The sequence below is a fragment of the Aulonocara stuartgranti genome, assembly GCF_965226115.1.
Source record: "Aulonocara stuartgranti genome assembly, chromosome: 10".
Classification (NCBI taxonomy): Eukaryota; Metazoa; Chordata; class Actinopteri; order Cichliformes; family Cichlidae; genus Aulonocara; species Aulonocara stuartgranti.
The window spans coordinates 28184386-28203841 of record NC_138946.1 but is presented as its reverse complement, the minus strand read 5'-3'; the positions used below and the strand labels follow the sequence as shown (position 1 = coordinate 28203841).

At 47.9% G+C, this 19456-nt stretch overlaps 1 protein-coding gene across 1 annotated transcript; it reads left to right on the top strand.

Moving 5' to 3' along the window:
* The first annotated feature begins 3686 nt into the window (after positions 1 to 3686).
* LOC309716183 (uncharacterized protein) lies at positions 3687 to 9494 on the top strand. The gene is made up of 3 exons (XM_082549851.1): positions 3687 to 3751; positions 3993 to 5875; positions 6029 to 9494. Exons 2-3 carry the CDS (start codon positions 4229 to 4231, stop codon positions 7010 to 7012), a joined length of 2631 nt encoding a protein of 876 aa, XP_082405977.1. The 5' UTR covers positions 3687 to 3751; positions 3993 to 4228; the 3' UTR covers positions 7013 to 9494.
* The last annotated feature ends 9962 nt before the right edge of the window (positions 9495 to 19456 follow it).

The window sequence follows — 19456 nt, the reverse complement described above, 5'->3', positions numbered from 1 at the left end:
AAAACATAACTTCTTGTCTTGAACAAACTTTAGTCTCTCAACAATGCTCTCATTTATGAACCTTCTACACTTAAGTAGGCTGTGACCCGACCTTTCACAGTACACACAACTAGCACTAACAGTCCTTTCATTTGAGTTAGTTGCTAGCACCTTTGCTCCATTGCCTCTGCAATTGCAATTTTGGCTTCTCGTGAGATGAAATCTACAAATTGGCTGAAGCATGGAAAGGTGTGAGTCTCTTCTTGCACTTCTGTAACCTTTCTGTTCCACCTTGAAGTAAGCCAATCTGGAAGTTTTGCGAGCATTTTTTGGTTTTCATTGCAGTCATTGAGCACTTCAAGCCCCTTCATTTGCGACATGGCTGTCTTACAGCAGCAAAGGAAGTCAGCAAATGCTTGAAGTTCCATACTGCCTTTAGAGCTTGCGTGCGTCAAGTTTATCTCTGAAGGCCTTTGCTACGAGGAAGGGATTGCCATACCTCTCTTCGAGAACTGTCCATGCTGCATAGTATGCAGACTCTGTGCCAAGCGGGAAGTAGCCTTCTATTGCCTTCCTTGCAGGTCCACTTACATATTTCCTCAGATAATAAGTCTTCTCTTCAGTTGGTATATTTTTCCTGTCAATCAGAGTCTGAAAGGAAATTTTCCAATCATTATATCTGATAGGGTCGCCACTGAATATTGTTGGCTCTGGTACCGGAAGACGACTTGCATTAAGAGACACTGCAAATGCTTTGACCAGATCTTCTGTGTTCACCTCTTGGTGCGGTGTCACATTTCGTGGCGAGGAACACCGTTTCATATGCTGGTCATTGTTTTCAGACTTGACTTCATTTTTCTTATCAGATCTGTGGTGAAGTAGGTTGTATATTTCTTCATCTGAACATTCACTTTGTTCATACACCCGCTGTCGAGCCTTTGCTGCATTCAGCTTTTTTACAGTCTCAAGTCGCTCTACTTCTCTGCGCTTAGCTTCTAGAGCCTTTTGTCTTTGTGCTATTTCTGCTTCTTGCCTTTCAATTTCCTTCATATGGATTTCTTGTTCAAGCAGAACTTGGAGAGCAGCCTCATTTGCTGCAACTTCAGCAGCTGCATCTTGTCTTTTAGCTGAGAGCCGGCTGGAGTGTCTAGAGGAAACCCTCGAATGCGAAGAGAGCTTAGTGTGGTGTGACTTAACACTCATCCTGTCTGAGGCTTCTAACTTAGGCATAGACTCAGTCTCCTTCCATTTTTCATCCCTTTGACTTTTCACATCTGAGGCTACGGATTTAGATGAAGACTCAGTGTCCTTCCAAAGTTCTTCATCTCTTTGAACCTCCGCACTACTTGGGCTTGGACACTTTCTTACAGATTCGATAATTGTCTTTGTCATGGCTTCACACGTATCCATCCTTCGTCTTGTGTCACTATCTGGAGATTCAATACGTCTCAAGTCATCATAGGCTGCATTCACATCCTTAGAAGCACTCAAAACCTTGGAAACATGTTCTTGTAGCAGATCCTTTCAGCATTGACCATCTATAGCTCCTTTGGCATCCTTAATGACAACCTTCCACTTCTCATAGCGCACACTGAAACGATATGCAGCCTTCTTTATGTGCTCACCGTACAGTTCTTTGCCCTTTTCTGTCAATGTACGGACTCGTTGGCTCTGTCGTGCTCTTTGTGAGGTAGTAGAAACATCATCAGCTGTGCCTTCAACTGCTTGTAGTTGCTCATCTGCAGAGAGTTGTTCCACATCACCCTTTTCACTGACTTCTGGATTAGCCTCAAACTCTGCCATTGTTGGAGGGGTTTGGGTTTTTTTGTGTATCTTACTTAGCCTTAATGTAAAGGTGCAGCAGCTTAAATTTGATTTGGTAGTTGAGGAGCAAATGAATATTAATCTACGTTTACTGTTACAACTTTAAAGCACAGTAATTACTATTACTCCTTAACATCACTTAACATGTATACTTAAGTCACATTACATATCTTGTCCAAGCCAGTAATACTGTTTCTTACAGCAACTGCTGAAGCCCACCATATGCACAATGCACAGGTTACTCATCACAACATTAACTTAACACTGTATGAATATCAGTCACTTAAACAGCAGAAATGTAAACAATGAGAAATAAAGAAAAAAGAAGAAATATTCCAGTCCTTTGTTCCTTTATAAAAGGAAACTTATCTTAATTAATTTTACAGTCCATTTTTTTCTTTTTATTTCTCTTTCTTGAGGATAATTATATTGAGTCCTTCAACTGAGGAAACACTTATTTTCGGGGCACCTGACTTTCCTGCGGGGCTGCGTCCGTCATCTACCCGTGCAGAGCGGAGTTCTCACTGTAGCACCCTCAAGGTTGACGTACGCACGATGTAGTTATAGAACAGGGTTTATTCTGGTCTTGGCAACCCGTGAGAACTGCTCACGGACAAAACAATAAAACAAAAACATCACATCAAAATGTGCTCTTGTAATAAGTGCCAATCAATCAAAAATCCTTAATTACAGAAAATAAACATTTAAAATACACAAACCTCGTGAGCTGACATCCAGGAGGTGCTTAATAGTCCTTTATGGCCTTATTGCCTTATCTTCCATCTTCTTTGTCAATTATTTCCACTCTTTAAACAATATTTTCTCCATGTGTGGAGCTAACTGTCAGTTGCAGCATGCAGACACCATGTGCGCTAGCAAAAAAAGGTGGCTGGGTGGAGACCCAAACAGCAAAGCTGTACCCTACACAGTTCACCACCAGAGGGCGTAAAGGAACAAAATCCAGACATACAGCTTAACAAATATCAAATGCAACAAACATCAAATGCAACAAACATCAAATGCAAAAGACCGTTACACTTTGTTTCGTGTGAGTTCCCCATTCAAATGCATGTAATAGTCAGAAACGCACTGTCTTGACGAAATAAAGCCCTTTTGTACAACTTCATATAAATAGCTGTAACTTTTGATAGGCGACTCAGACTCACATATTTATGGCTTTAGCTTTCTTATACAATTCAATATCCCCGTGCTGGGCAAACAGTTTTTGCAGCAGTTTGAGCTAAGATTTTCAAGTTATTCACATAATGAAAACCTCTACTTTGTTTCGGGCGAGTTCCCAATTCAAATGCATGTAATAGTCAGAAACGCACTGTCTTGGCGAAAGAAAGCGTTTTTGTACAACTTCATATAAATAGCTCTAACTTTTGATACATGACTCAGACTCACATATTTATGGCTTTATCTTATAGACTTCAATATCCCCGTGCTGCGCAAACAGGTTTTGCAGCTGTTTGAGCTACGATTTTCAAGTTATTCACATAATGAAAACCTATACTTTGTTTCGTGCGAGAACTCCATTCAAATACATGTAATAGTCAGAAACGCACTGTCTTGACGAAATAAAGCCCTTTTGTACAACTTCATATAAATTAGCTTTAACTTTTGATAGACGACTCAGACTCACATATTTATGGCTTTATCTTTCTTATACAATTCAATATTCCGGTGCTGGGCAAAAAGGTTTTGCAGCTGTTTGAGCTAAGATTTTCAAGTTATTCACATAATGAAAACCTATTGTTATGTTACTGCCTAGTTAGTTTCATGTTTTAAATGTCAGTAAATGCGCCGCCCTGTGGTCCCTTTAAGTTGATATTTTGTGACAGTAGAAGAAGAGTTAGACAGGAAGTTCATGTTTTCTTGCTATGTTGCTTCGAGATGGCTGCTCCACATTCATGTCCTTCTTTGGGTGTTTGTTAAAGCATTGTCTGTAAGTACTCAATGGAAAAGCAATGAGACACTCCAAGTGTTGTCTTTATGTGTGATGGACCACAGTTAACAAGTTTTCTATGTGCTATTCATATGTAAATGAGATCGCCAGTTCATATGCTAATTAGCGGTGCTAATCGTCATGCTAGCTTCTCAAATGCATTGTTATTGTCATTGGCACAAGTTGTTGTTAACAGTACAGATGAGTAATGTACATTTCCACATATGTTTTATTGTTACAGTTTCACAAAATGAAAGAATCAGTAAACTTCTCAAGATCTCATCTATTGTCTGGAGTTCCTGGGTTCATGTTTAGCTGTGTGGATAGCTAGTCAGACTTCTAGCGAAGCCATTTACAGTGAAAAGACAGCACCACAGCAAACATCATAGCTACAGAAGCCACCGCGTGGAGCTACGACCATCCTATAAGCTAAGTAAAGTATACGGGCGGACACAATCAAAATACAACAAATCCAAAATGTCTGAAAGTAAATCCTCCAAAGCCGAGACAGAGTCAGTCCGTTCCCACAAACCACCATCAAGAGCAGGTTCGTCAGCTAGCATTGAACTGCTCAGAGCAAGAGCAAAGGCTGAAGCTGCTCAAACAAGAGCCTCATATACAAAGAAAGAAATAGAAATTAAAGTCGAGCAAGCACGCTTACAAGCTACTCTTGACGCGCTGAGAGCGGAACAAGAGAAGGAAGCTGCCATAGCAGAAGCTAATTCTTTAGAAGCTGGTCTACTTGAATTAGGCTTCGAAACACGCAGTGTAGCTTATGGGCCACCCCTATCTGAGAGCAAAGAAAAACGCACTGCGCAGTATGTTTTGGAACAAACAGCTATCAATGCAGCAGAATCAACAGCCCCAGTAAAAACGGAATACAAAGACCCTACACCCGCCTTTCAAGAAATTGCTATAAAAGAAGGAAACAAAACAAACTGTGCTGCTACTCATAACGAACTGTACAAGCCCCCATCCACCAACTACAAAGAGTTTACACCTCTTGTTCAGACACCATATAAATCCAGTTATACTCAGGGCAATGAACATGCCCCGAGCCAACACACTTACGACCTCGCCAAATATCTAGCCCGCAGCCAGCTCATTACTACAGGCCTTACCAGCTTTGATGACCAACCCATGAGTTACTGGGCATGGAAATCATCTTTCAAAACCGCAATAGCAGGGTTAGACCTTTCACCAGGAGAAGAGCTGGATTTGCTGGTGCGCTACCTTGGTAAAGATTCAGCTAAACAAGCCAAACAAATGAGAGCTGTCAATATCAGATGCCCTGAAGTTGGTTTAGCTATGGCTTGGGACAGACTTGAAGAAATATATGGCTCCCCAGAAGCTGTAGAGCAAGCTCTCTTTCAAAAGGTCGACAGCTTCCCTAAAATCACACTTAAAGAGCCTTATAGACTCCGTGATCTTGCCGACCTAATGTTAGAGCTAGAGACAGCCAAGTTGGACAGTTACTTACCTGGCTTGACCTACTTAGACACATCAAGAGGGATCCAAGCGATAGTCGAAAAATTGCCGTACAATCTACAAGAAAGGTGGATGAATATTGGTTCAAGGTACAAGCACGATTATGGCGTCAGCTTTCCCCCCTTTACTGTGTTTGTCAACTTCATTCGCACTGAAGCCAGAACACGAACTGACCCTAGCTTCAGCGTCCACAGCCCTAACCAACCCATAACATCAGAACGAAGACACATGCACGAAAGGTTCTCCAAAGGACCCATATCTGTTCACAAAACTCAAGTACAGGACAAGGCAGATGCAGAAAAGTCTAAGTATGCTGTGAATCCAAATAAACAGTGCCCAATTCACAGCAAGCCTCATCCTCTGAAAAGGTGCAGAGGGTTCAGAGAGAAACCCTTGGAAGAGCGCAAACAGATCCTCAAAAAATTAAACGTCTGCTTTCGCTGCTGCTCATCTACTGACCATTTAGCCAAGAACTGTGAATCAGAAACCACGTGCACTGAGTGTGACAGCAAAAATCACATTTCTGCCCTCCACCCAGGTCCAGCACCATGGGAGTCTAAATCGCCCCCTTCCCCACAGCAAGGCGGGGAGAGAGACAAAGCAGACACCCAAGAAGTCACATCTCGGTGTACTGAGGTGTGTGGGGAAGGAGTGAGCGCCAGAGAATGTTCAAAAATCACACTAGTGAATGTATACCCTGCTGGACACAGAGATCAAACAAAGAAAATGTATGCAATCTTGGACGATCAGAGCAATCGATCGCTGGCACACTTCTTTGATGTTTTTCAGATCCAAGGAGAGAGTCGCCCGTACATGTTAAAGACGTGTGCCGGACTCACAGGAGTATCAGGAAGAAGTGCTTCTGGCTTTATAGTAGAGTCAGTGAATGGAAAGGCAAGTCTTCCTCTGCCAACACTCCTCGAATGTAACGAAATTCCAGATAACCGCTCTGAGATACCAACTCCAGAAGCTGCCCAACACCACGCCCATCTACGACAGATTGCCAACTTGATCCCGCCATTAGACCCAAATGCTGACATACTACTACTGCTGGGACGAGACATGCTTCGAGTCCACAAAGTCCGGGAGCAGATAAACGGCCCAGACGACGCCCCATTTGCTCAGAGACTCGACATGGGTTGGGTCGTGGTAGGTGACATCTGTCTCGATGGAGTGCACAGACCCCCACACGTGAACAGCTATAAGACTTTCATACTGGAGAATGGCCGTGCAAGCCATTTTCAGCCATGCAACGGTCAAATAACTGTTAAAGAGACATTTACCAAAGCTCCTGAGCGCAGTCACAGCCTCCCAAGCCTTCCTGTGTCAGGATGTAATGTGGACAGCATTGGTCAGCAGGTCTTCACACGAACAGCGGATGATCACAAACTTGCACCATCAGTTGAGGATATGCAGTTTCTCCAAATAATGGACTCAGAGTTCTATCAGGGCAGCGACAATAGCTGGGTTGGTCCTCTGCCTTTTCGATCGCCTCGACAACGGCTCCCGAACAACAGACAACTGGCCTACGATCGCCTTATGTCACTCCGGCGCACTCTTGAAAAACGACCTGAAATGAAAACACACTTTCTGGAGTTTATGGAGAACATGCTTACCAGAGGACATGCTGAAGTGGCACCAGCTCTCAGAACCAGGAATGCTGGTACCTCCCTTTGTTTGGGGTTTACCATCCAAAGAAACCCGCCAAAATTAGGGTCGTGTTCGACTCAAGCGCCCCACATGAAGGAGTCTCTCTCAACGACGTGTTGCTAACAGGCCCCGACCTCAACAACAGTCTTGTTGGGGTGCTCATAAGATTCAGAAAGGAGCAGGTGGCCATAACGGCGGACATTGAACATATGTTCCACTGTTTTGTTGTCAAAGAGAGCCACAGAGACTTTCTCCGCTTCTTGTGGTACAAAGATAACGACATGTCATCTGAAGTTATAGAGTATCGCATGCGAGTGCACATTTTTGGGAACAGTCCCTCCCCCTCTGTCGCCATATATGGGTTGAAGAAAGCAGCAGCGACTGGTGAGCTAGATTTTGGGATTGAGGTGCGGACATTCATTGAGCGAGATTTCTATGTCGATGACGCTCTCAAGTCATTTCCTACTGAAGAAAAGGCCATACAAGTTCTCCAACAAGCTCAACGGGCTCTTGCTTCTTCAAACCTCAGACTACACAAAGTAATCTCCAACCGCCCTACAGTCCTAGAAGCTTTCCCACCAGAGGACAGGGCAAAAAACATTGGAAACTTAGACCTGTGTGCTCAAGACTCGCCAGTGCAACGCAGTTTGGGGCTGCTGTGGAATGTTGACACAGACACCTTCACATTCAAAGTTGACAATGAGCAAAAGGCCTTCACACGTAGAGGTGTCCTCTCTACTGTCAACAGTCTCTACGACCCTCTGGGGTTTCTCGCTCCAATCACAATTCAAGGCAGACTGATTCTTAGAGAACTTACCAGCTTGACGGACGACTGGGATGCAGCACTCCCAGACAACATGAAGGCAGAGTGGAGCAATTGGAAGGACTCACTTCAAGATTTAGAAGATCTCCAAATACCACGCCCCTACACTTCTCTCTCTACATCTGGCGCCCAAACCAAAACACTTTGTGTATTCGCTGATGCATCCGTGAAAGCCATTGCAGCTGTCGCTTACATCAAACTGTCTACTTTGAACAAAACAGAAATCGGCTTTGTGTTTGGAAAAACAAAGCTAGCTCCTCAAGCCGGCCTCACAATTCCAAGACTAGAGTTATGTGCCGCAGTGCTTGCAGTTGAAGTTGCGGAGCTGATAGTAGCAGAAATAGACATCATGTTTGACGACATTGAGTACTACACTGACAGTAAAGTCGTGCTAGGCTACATCCACAATCAGTCACGAAGATTTTATGTGTACGTGCATAACAGGGTCCAACGCATCCTCCAATCAACATGCTCCAACCAGTGGAGGTACGTTCCATCTGAACTCAACCCAGCAGATCATGGGTCCCGCTCCGTTGCAGCAGCACAACTGAGCAGCACAACATGGTTTAAAGGGCCAGCCTTTCTCCTCAAACCGTCCGCACAGTCGCAATCTCCAGTCACGTTTGACCTTGTGGATCCCACTCTTGATACAGAAATACGTCCGCTGGTGACAACAAATCTGACACAAATCGCAAGGTCAACAGTAAGTTCATCCCATCTTGAGAGGTTTTCCGACTACAGTCCTCTCCTCAGAGCAGTTGCCCGCTTGACCCACATTGCTCGTTCCTTTGGTCAATCCAACCAAGCATCCAGCTGTCGTGGTTGGCATCTCTGTCAACCCACAGTGGAAGAATTGGAAAATGCGAAGGTCTGTATCATAAAGAGCGTTCAGAGTGAGTGCTACGAAAAGGAAATAAAGTGTATTCAGGAAGGGATCCCTATTCCCCCCTCAAGCAGTCTTTGGAAACTGCATCCTATTCTAGATAGCAATGGACTCTTAAGAGTTGGAGGCCGAATCATACAATCTGAACTGGGTATCGACACCACTCACCCTCTCATCATCCCTGCCCGACACCACTTGGGAACGCTCTTAATACGGCACTATCACGAGACTGTGAAACACCAAGGAAGACATTTCACGGAAGGTGCCATTACAGCTGCAGGATTCTGGATGGTAGGAGCCAAAAGGGCTATCAGCACAGTGCTTTTTAAGTGTGTCACATGCAAGAAATTGAAAGGAAAAGCGGAATGTCAGCAAATGGGAAACTTACCATCTGAACGAATGCAAGTTGCACCCCCCTTCACATATGTGGGTGTAGACGTGTTCGGGCCATGGGACATTGTAACCCGGCGCACGAGAGGAGGACAACCTAGCTCTAAAAGGTGGGCCGTGATGTTCTCATGTCTGTCAACAAGAGCAGTCCATATCGAGTTGATCGAATCAATGAGCACAGACAGCTTCATAAATGCTTTAAGGCGACTTTTTGCAATCAGAGGCCCAGCAAGACAACTAAGATCGGATTGCGGTACGAACTTTATCGGCGCCTCTCGGGAACTGAAAATGGACGGATCGAACATGTCAGTCAAGGATGTCGAAGGCTACTTAAGCAAACAAAACTGTTCATGGATCTTCAACCCACCTCATGCATCCCATATGGGCGGTGCCTGGGAGCGGTTGATTGGGATTGCGAGGCGTATCCTCGACTCTATGTTACAGGACTGCAAAAGAACACTACTAACACATGAACTGTTGTCAACATTCGTGGCAGAAGTCTGTGCCATCATGAATGCTCGCCCCCTGATTCCTGTGTCCACCGATCCTGAGTCACCCCTCATCCTCACGCCGTCGATGCTGCTCACGATGAAACCAGACTCAGCAGCGCCACCCCCTGGTGACTTTGGAAAGGGGATATTTCTGAAAGAACAATGGAAAAGAGTACAAGGTCTCGCTGACATGTTCTGGTCCAAATGGAGACGGGAATACCTTCATACTCTTCAGTTGCGACACAAATGGCAGGACAAGAAACAAAGTCTCAAGGAAGGAGACATCGTTCTGCTCAAAGACATTCAGGTGAAGAGGGGCAATTGGCCCATGTGTATCATAACCAAGACTTTCCCAGGGAACGATGGACTTGTCCGGAAAGTCGAAGTAACTACTTCACATTCAGGCAATAAGAAGACTTTCTCTCGTCCTGTAACGGAAGTGGTTTTGCTGCTGTCCCCCGAAAAGTTTAGTGACTGACAGTTTAATGTGGGATTGTCATAATCCCAGGCGGGGAGTGTTATGTTACTGCCTAGTTAGTTCATGTTTTAAATGTCAGTAAATGCGCCGCCCTGTGGTCCCTTTAAGTCGATATTTTGTGACAGTAGAAGAAGAGTTAGACAGGAAGTTCATGTTTTCTTGCTATGTTGCTTCGAGATGGCTGCTCCACATTCATGTCCTTCTTTGGGTGTTTGTTAAAGCATTGTCTGTAAGTACTCAATGGAAAAGCAATGAGACACTCCAAGTGTTGTCTTTATGTGTGATGGACCACAGTTAACAAGTTTTCTATGTGCTATTCATATGTAAATGAGATCGCCAGTTCATATGCTAATTAGCGGTGCTAATCGTCATGCTAGCTTCTCAAATGCATTGTTATTGTCATTGGCACAAGTTGTTGTTAACAGTACAGATGAGTAATGTACATTTCCACATATGTTTTATTGTTACAGTTTCACAAAATGAAAGAATCAGTAAACTTCTCAAGATCTCATCTATTGTCTGGAGTTCCTGGGTTCATGTTTAGCTGTGTGGATAGCTAGTCAGACTTCTAGCGAGGCCATTTACACCTATACTTTGTTTCGGGCGAGTTCCCCATTCAAATGCATGTAACAGTCAGAAATGCACTGTCTTGGCGAAATAAAGCGTTTTTGTACAACTTCATATAAATAGCTGTAACTTTTGATAGACGACTCAGACTCACATATTTATCGCTTTATCTTATAGAAGTCAATTCACAGGGAGCACTGGCCCTGGTGAAATGTAAATATCCTCAGCCAGTAGCACAGGCTCTGTTTTAATGTGGATGGCCTCATCTAACAACACACTCCCTGGTGAAATATGGATGGTATTGGTCAGCACCACACACCCTGGTGTAATGTGAATGGCCTTAGCAAACACCACTGGCCCTGGTGAAATGTGCATGATATCGGTCAGCACCACAGGCTCAGGTGTAATGTAGATGGCATCAACGAGCAGCAGAGGCCCTGGTGGGGTGAATATGGCCTCACAGGAAGCACTGTCCCTGATGTAAAGTGTATGGCCTCAGCCAACAACAGTGGTCCTGCTGAAATGTGGATGGTATTGGCCAGCACCACAGGCCCTGGTGTAATGTGAATATCTTCAGCCAGTAGCACAGGCCCTTGTGTATTGTGGATCGCATCAGCCAGCAGCACAAACCCTGGTGAAATGTGGATGGTATCAACGAGTAGCACAGGCCCTGGTGTAATGTGGATGGCCTTATCCAGCACCACAGGCCCTGGTGGGGTGAAGATGAACTCAAAGGAATCACTGTCCCTGATGTAAAGTGTATGGCCTCAGCCAACAACAGTGGTCCTGCTGAAATGTGGATGGTATTGGCCAGCACCACAGGCCCTGGTGTAATGTGAATATCTTCAGCCAGTAGCACAGGCCCTTGTGTATTGTGGATCGCATCAGCCAGCAGCACAAACCCTGGTGAAATGTGGATGGTATCAACGAGTAGCACAGGCCCTGGTGTAATGTGGATGGCCTTATCCAGCACCACAGGCCCTGGTGGGGTGAATGTGGCCTCACAGGAAGCACTGTCCCTGGTGTGATGTGGATGGTAGAAGGCGGCATCACAGGCTGTGATGTAATGTGGATGGCCTCAGCCAAAAGCACAGGCCCTGGTGTGGTGAAGATGGCCTCACAAGAAGCACTGTCCCTGATGTAATGTGTATGGCCTCATCCAAGAAAAGTGGCCCTGGTGAAATATGGATGGTATTGGTCAGCACCACACACCCTGGTGTAATGTGAATGGCCTTTGCCAGTAGCACAGGCCCTTGTGAATTGTGGATCACATCAGCGAGAAACGCAGGCCCTGGTGTGGTGAAGATGGCCTCACAGGGAGCACCGGCCCTGGTGCAATGTGGATGGCATCAGCCAGTAGCACAGGCCTTTGTATATTGTGGATGGGATAAGCCACCAACACAGGCCCTGGTGAAATGTAGTTGGCCTCAGCCATGACCACAGGCCCTGGTGAAATGTAGATGGCCTCATCTAACAACACTGTCCCTGGGGAAATATGGATGGTATTGGTCAGCACCAAACACCCTGGTGTAATGTGAATGGCCATAGCCAACACCACTTGATCTGGTGAAATGTGCATGATATCGTTCAGCACCACAGGCCCAGGTGTAATGAGAATGTCCTCAACCAACACCACTGGCCCTGGTGTAATGTGGATGGCATCAGCCAGTAGCACACTCCCTGTTGTGGTGAAGATGGCCTCACAGGAAGCACTGTCCCTGGTGTAATGTGTATGGCCTCAGCTAAGAATAGTGGTCCTGGTGAAATGTGGAGGGTATTGGCCAGCACCAGAGGCCCTGGTGTAATGTGGATGGCCTCATCCAACAGTACAGGCCAAGGTGTGTTGAAGATGGTCTCACAGGAAGCACTGTCCCTGGTGCAAAGTTTATGGCCTAAGCCAACAACACTGGCCCTGGTGAAATGTGGATGGTATTGGTCAGCACCACAGGCCCTGGTGTAATGTGAATAGCCTCAGCCAACAACACTGGCCCTGGTGAAATGTGGATGGTATTGGCCAGCACCACACAACAGGCCCGGGTGTAATGTGGATGGCATCAGCCAGCAACACAGGCAGTGGTGTGTTGAAGATGGCCTCACAGGAAGCACTGTCCTTGGTGTAATGTGGGTGGCCTCAGCCAACAACAGTGGCCCTGGTGAAATATGGATGTTATTGGTCAGCACCACACACCCTGGTGTAATGTGGATGGCATGACCCAGCAACGCAGGCCCTGGTAAAATGTGTATGGTATCAGCCAGCAGCACAGGCCCTGGTGTGGTGAATATGGCCTCAGAGGGAGCATTGGCCCTGGTGCAATGTGGATGGCCTCTGCCAGAAACGCAGGCAGTGGTGTGGTGAAGATGGCTTCACAGGGAGCACTGGCCCTGGTGTAATGTTGATGGCATCAGCCAGTAGCACAGGCCTTTGTATATTGTGGATGGGATCAGCCACCAACACAGGCCCTGGTGAAATGTAATTGGCCTCAGCCATGACCACAGGCCCTGGTGAAACGTAAATATCCTCAGCCAGTAGCACAGGCCCTGTTGTAATGTGGATGGCCTCATCTAACACCACTGGTGCTGGTGAAATGTGCATGATATCGGTCAGCACCACAGGCTCAAGTGTAATGTAGATGGCATCAATGAGCAGCAGAGGCCCTGGCGGGGTTAATATGGCCTCACAGGAAGCACTGTCCCTGGTGTAATGTGGATGGTAGAAGGTGGGATCACAGGCCGTGATGTAATGTGAATGGCCTTAGGCAGTAGCACAGGCCCTTGTGAATTGTGGATCACATCAGCGAGAAACGCAGGCCCTGGTGTGGTGAAGATGGCCTCACAGGGAGCACTGGCCCTGGTGTAATGTGTATGGCCTCAGCCAAAAACACTGGCCCTGGTGAAATGTGGATGGTATTGGTCAGCACCACACACCCTGGTGTAATGTGAATAGCCTTAGCCAACACCACTGGCCCTGGTGAATTGTGCATGATATTGGTCAGCACCACAGGCCCAGGTGTTATGTGGATGGCATCAGCAAGTAGCACAGGCCCTGGTGTGGTGAAGATGGCCTCCCAGGAAGCACTGTCCCTGGTGTAAAGTGTATGGCCTCAGCCAACAACACTGACCCTGGTGAAATGTGGATGGTATTGGTCAGCACCACACACCCTGGTGTAATGTGAATAGCCTTAGCCAACACCACTGGCCCTGGTGAATTGTGCATGATATTGGTCAGCACCACAGGCCCAGGTGTAATGTGGATGGCATCAGCAAGTAGCACTGGCCCTGGTGTGGTGATGATGGCCTCACAGGAAGAACTGTCCCTGGTGTAATTTGGATGTCCTCATCCAACAGTACAGGCCCTGGTGTGGTGAAGATGGCCTCACAGGAAGCACTGTCCCTGGTGTAAAGTGTATGGCCTCAGCCAACAACAGTGGCCCTGGTGAAATGTGGATGGTATTGGCCAGCACCACAGGCCCTGGTGTAATGTGATGATGGAATCACAGGAAGCAATGGCAGTGGTGTAAAGTGTATGGCCTCAGCCAACAACAGTGGCCCTGGTGAAATGTGGATGGTATTGGCCAGCACCACAGGCCCTGGTGTAATGTGGATGGCCTTATCCAACAGTACAGGCCCTGGTGTGGTGAAGATCGCCTCACAGGAAGCACTGTCCCTGGTGCAAAGTGTATAGCCTAAGCCAACAACACTGGCCCTGGTGAAATGTGGATGTTATTGGTCAGCACCACAGGCCCTGGTGTAATGTGAATAGCCTCAGCCAACAACACTGGCCCTGGTGAAATGTGGATGGTATTGGCCAGCACCACAGGCTCTGGTGTAATGTGGATGGCCTCAGCCAAAAGTACAGGCCCTGGTGTGGTGAAGATGGCCTCACAAGAAGCAGTGTCCCTGATGTAAAGTGTATGGCCTCAGCCAACAACAGTGGTCCTGGTGAAATGTGGATGGTATTGGCCAGCACTAGAGGCCATGTTGTAATGTGAATGTCCTCAGCCAGTAGCACAGGCCCTTGTGTACTGTGGATTGCATCAGCTAGCAACACAAGCCCTGGTGTAATGTGGATGGCCTTAGCTTACACCACTGGCCCTGGTGTAATGTGCATGATATCGGCCAGCATCACAGGCCTTAATGTGGATGGCATCAACGAGCATCAAAGGCCCTTGTGGGGTAAAGATGGCCTCACAGGAAGAACAGGCCCTGGTGTAATGTGTATGGTAGAAGCCTACATCACAGTCTCTGGTGTAATGTGGATGGCCTAAGCCAAAAACAGTGGCCCTGGTGAAATGTCGATGGTATTGGCCAGCATAACAGGCCCTTCTTTTATGTAGATGGCATCAGCCAGTAGCACAGGCCCTTGGGTAATGTGGAAGGATAGCAGCACTGTACCTGGTGTAATTTGTATTTCCTCAGCCAAAAACACTGGCCCTCTTTAAATGTGGATGGTATTGGCCAAAACCACAGGCCCTGGCGTAATGTGAATGTCCTCAGCCAACACCACTGGCCCTGGTGTAATTGGGATGGCATCAGCCAGTAGCACAGGCCCTTGTGCATTGTGGATCGCATCAGCCAGCAACATAAGCCCTGGTGAAATGTGGATGGTTTCGGCCTGCACCACAGGCGCTGGTGTAATGTGGATGGCCTCAGCCAGTAGCACAGCCACTTATGTATTGTGGATGGAATCATCCAGGAGCACAGGCCCCGGCGTAATGTGGATGGCATCAACGAGCAGCAGAGGCCCTGGTCTGGTGAAGATGGCCTCACAGGAGGCACTGTCCCTGGTGTAATGTGAATGGTAGAAGCTAACAACATTTGCCCTGGTGAAATGTGGATGGTATTGGCCAGCACCACAGGCCCTGGTGTAATGTGGATGGCATCAACGAGTAACACAGGCCCTGGTGTAATGTGGATGGCCTGATCCAGCACCACACGCCCTGGTGTGGTGATGATGGCCTCAGCCAAAAGCACTGTCCCTGGTGTTATGTGTATGGCCTCAGCCAACAACAGTGGCCCTGGTCAAATATGGATCGTATTGTTCAGCACCACACACCCTGGTTTAATGTGAATGGCCTTAGCCAGTAGCACAGGCCCTTGTGAATTGTGGATCACATCAGCCAGCAACGCAGGCCCTGGTGTGGTGAAGATGGTCTCACAGGGAGCACTGGCCCTGGTGTAATGTGGATGGCATCAGCCAGTAGCAGAGGTCTTTGTATATTGTGGATGGGATCAGCCACCAACACAGGCCCTGGTGAAATGTAGTTGGCCTCAGCCATGACCACAGGCCCTGGTGAAATGTAAATGTCCTCAGCCAGTATCACAGGCCCTTTTGTAATGTGGATGGCCTGATCTAACAACACTGTCACTGGTGAAATATGGATGGTATTGGTCAGCACCACACTCCCTGGTGTAATGTGAATGGCCATAGCCAACACCACTTGATCTGGTGAAATGTTCATGATATCGTTCAGCACCACAGGCCCAGGTGTAATGTGAATGTCCTCAGCCAACACCACTGGCCCTGGTGCAATGTGGATGGCATCAACAAGCAGCAGAGGCCTTGGTTGGGTGAAGATGGCCTCACAGGAAGCACCGTCCCTGGAGTAATGTGGATGGCCTCAGCCAACAGTACAGGCCCTGTTGTGTTTAAGATGGCCTCACAGGAAGCACTGTCCGTGATGTAAAGTGTATGGCCTCAGCCAACAACAGTGGTCCTGGTGAAATGCGGATGGCATTGGCCAGCACCACAGGCCCTGGTGTAATGTGAATGTCTTCAGCCAGTAGCACAGGCCTTTGTGTATTGTGGATCGCATCAGATAGCAACAAAAACCATGGTGAAATGTGGATGGTATTGGTAAGCACCACACACCCTGGTTTAATGTGAATGGCCTTAGCCAGTAGCACAGGCCTTTGTGAATTGTGGATCACATCAGCCAGCAACGCAGGCCCTGGTGTGGTGAAGATGGTCTCACAGGGAGCACTGGCCCTGGTGTAATGTGGATGGCATCAGCCAGTAGCAGAGGCCTTTGTATATTGTGGATGGGATCAGCCACCAACACAGGCCCTGGTGAAATGTAGTTGGCCTCAGCCATGACCACAGGCCCTGGTGAAATGTAAATGTCCTCAGCCAGTATCACAGGCCCTTTTGTAGTGTGGATGGCCTGATCTAACAACACTGTCACTGGTGAAATATGGATGGTATTGGTCAGCACCACACTCCCTGGTGTAATGTGAATGGCCATAGCCAACACCACTTGATCTGGTGAAATGTGCATGATATCGTTCAGCACCACAGGCCCAGGTGTAATGTGAATGTCCTCAACCAACACCACTGGCCCTGGTGAAATGTGGATGGCATCAGCCAGTAGCACAGGCCCTGGTGTAATGTGGATGGCATCAACAAGCAGCACAGGCCTTGGTCGGGTGAAGATGGCCTCACAGGAAGCACCGTCCCTGGAGTAATGTGGATGGCCTCAGCCAACAGTACAGGCCCTGTTGTGTTGACGATGGCCTCACAGGAAGCACTGTCCGTGATGTAAAGTGTATGGCCTCAGCCAACAACAGTGGTCCTAGTGAAATGTGGATGGTATTGGCCAGCACCACAGGCCCTGGTGTAATGTGAATGTCTTCAGCCAGTAGCACAGGCCTTTGTGTATTGTGGATCGCATCAGATAGCATCAAAAACTGTGGTGAAATGTGGATGGTATTGGTAAGCACCACACACCCTGGTGTAATGTGGATGGCCTTAGCTTACACCACTGGCCCTGGTGTAATGTGCATGATATCGGCCAGCATCACAGGCCCTAATGTGGATGGCATCAACGAGCATCAAAGGCCCTGGTGGTTTAAAGATGGCCTCACAGGAAGCACAGGCCCTGGTGTAATGTGGATGGTAGAAGCCGACATCACAGTCTCTGGTGTAAGGTGGATGGCCTAAGCCAACAACAGTGGCCCTGGTGAAATGTGGATGGTATTGGCCAGCACCAGAGGCCCTGGTGTAATTTGAATGGCTTCAGCCAGCAGCACAGGCCCTCGTGTGGTGAAGATGGCTTCACAGGATGCACTGGCCTTGGTGAAATGTCGATGGTATTGGCCTGCACCACAGGCCCTTCTGTAATGTAGATGGCATCAGCCAGTAGCACATGCCCTTGAGTATTGTGAATGGCATCAGCCAGCAACACAGGCCCTTGGGTAATGTGGAAGGCTAGCAGCACTGTACCTGGTGTAATTTGTATTTCCTCAGCCAACAACACTGGCCCTCTTTAAATGTGGATGGTATTGGCCAAAACCACAGGCCCTGGCGTAATGTGAATGTCCTCAGCCAACACCACTGGCCCTGGTGTAATTGGGATGGCATCAGCCAGTAGCACAGGCCCTTGTGTATTGTGGATCGCATCAGCCAGCAACACAGGCTCTGGTGAAATGTAGATGACCTCAGACAGCAGCGTAGGCCCTGCTGTCGTGAAGTTGGCCTCAGAGGGAGCACTAGCCCTGGTGCAATGTGGATGGCCTAAGCCAGCAATACAGGCCCTGGTGTGGTGACGATAGCCTCACAGGGAGCACATGCCGTGGTATAATGTGGATGGCCTCATCTACCAACACTGGCCCAGGTGAAATGTGGATTGTAATGGCCAGCACCACAGACCTTGGTGTAATGTGGATGGCCTTAGCCAACACCACTGGCCCTGGTGAAATGTGGATGACATCGGCAAGGACCAATGGCCTTGATGTAATGTGGATGGTTTCAGCCAACAGCAAAGTCCCTGGTGTGGTGAATATGGCCTCACAGGAAGCAATTGCACTGGTGTAATGTGGATGGCCTCAGAAAACTACACTGGCCCTGGTGAAATGTCGGTGGTACTGGCCAGAACCACAGGCCCTGGTGTAATGTAGATGGCATCAGCCAGTAGCACAGGCCCGTGAGTATTGTGAATGGCATCAGCCAGCAACACCACTGGCCCTTTTAAAATGTGGATGGTTTCGGCCAGCAACACAGGCCCTTGGGTAATGTGGAAGGCTAGCAGCACTGGCCCTTGTGTAATGTGGATGGTATCAGCCAGCACCACAGGCCCTGGTGTGGTGATGATGGCCTTACAGGAAGCACTGTAATTTGGATGGCCTCATCCAACAACACTGGCCCAGGTGAAATATGGATGGTATCAGCCAGCACAACAGGCCCTGGTGTAATGTGAATGTCCTCAGCCAGAAGCACAGGCCCTTGTGTATTGTGGATCGCATCAGCCAGCAACACAAGACCTCGTGAAATGTGGTTGGTATCAAAGAGTAGCACAGGCCCTGGTGTAATGTGGATGGCCTCAGCCAGCACCAAAGGCCCTGGTTTGGTGATGATGGCCTCACAGGAAGCACTGGCAGTGGTGTAACGTGGATGGCCTGAGCCAACAACACTGGCCCTGGTGTAATGTGGATGGTATTGGCCAGCACCACAGGCCCTGGTGTGGTGATTATGTCATCAGCCAGCAACACAAGCACTGGTGAAATGTGGATGGTTTCGCACAGCACCAAAGGCCCTGGTGTAATGTGAATGGCCTCAGCCAAAAGTACAGGCCCTGGTGTGGTGAAGATGGCCTCACAAGAAGCAGTGTCCCTGATGTAAAGTGTATGGCCTCAGCCAACAACAGTGGTCCTGGTGAAACATGGATGGTATTGGCCAGCACTACAGGCCATGTTGTAATGTGAATGTCCTCAGCCAGTAGCACAGGCCCTTGTGTACTGTGGATCACATCAGCCAGCAACACAAGCCCTGGAGAAATGTGGATGGTATAAACGAGTAAAACAGGCCCTGGTGTAATGTGAATGGCCTCATCCAGCAACACCACAGGCCCTGGTGAAATGTGGTTGTTTTCGGCCAGCAACACAGGCCCTTGGGTAATTTGGATGGCTAGCAGCGCAGGCCCTGGTCTGGTGGCGATGGCCT

What these genes read in the sequence shown, in the direction of transcription:
- LOC309716183 (XM_082549851.1), top strand. Translation starts at nt 4,229, where the DNA reads ATGTCTGAAAGTAAATCCTCCAAAGCCGAGACAGAGTCAGTCCGTTCC. An exon ending in TCACATCTCGGTGTACTGAG is followed by an intron (nt 5,876 to 6,028) that starts GTGTGTGGGGAA and finishes GATGTTTTTCAG; the next exon opens with ATCCAAGGAGAGAGTCGCCC.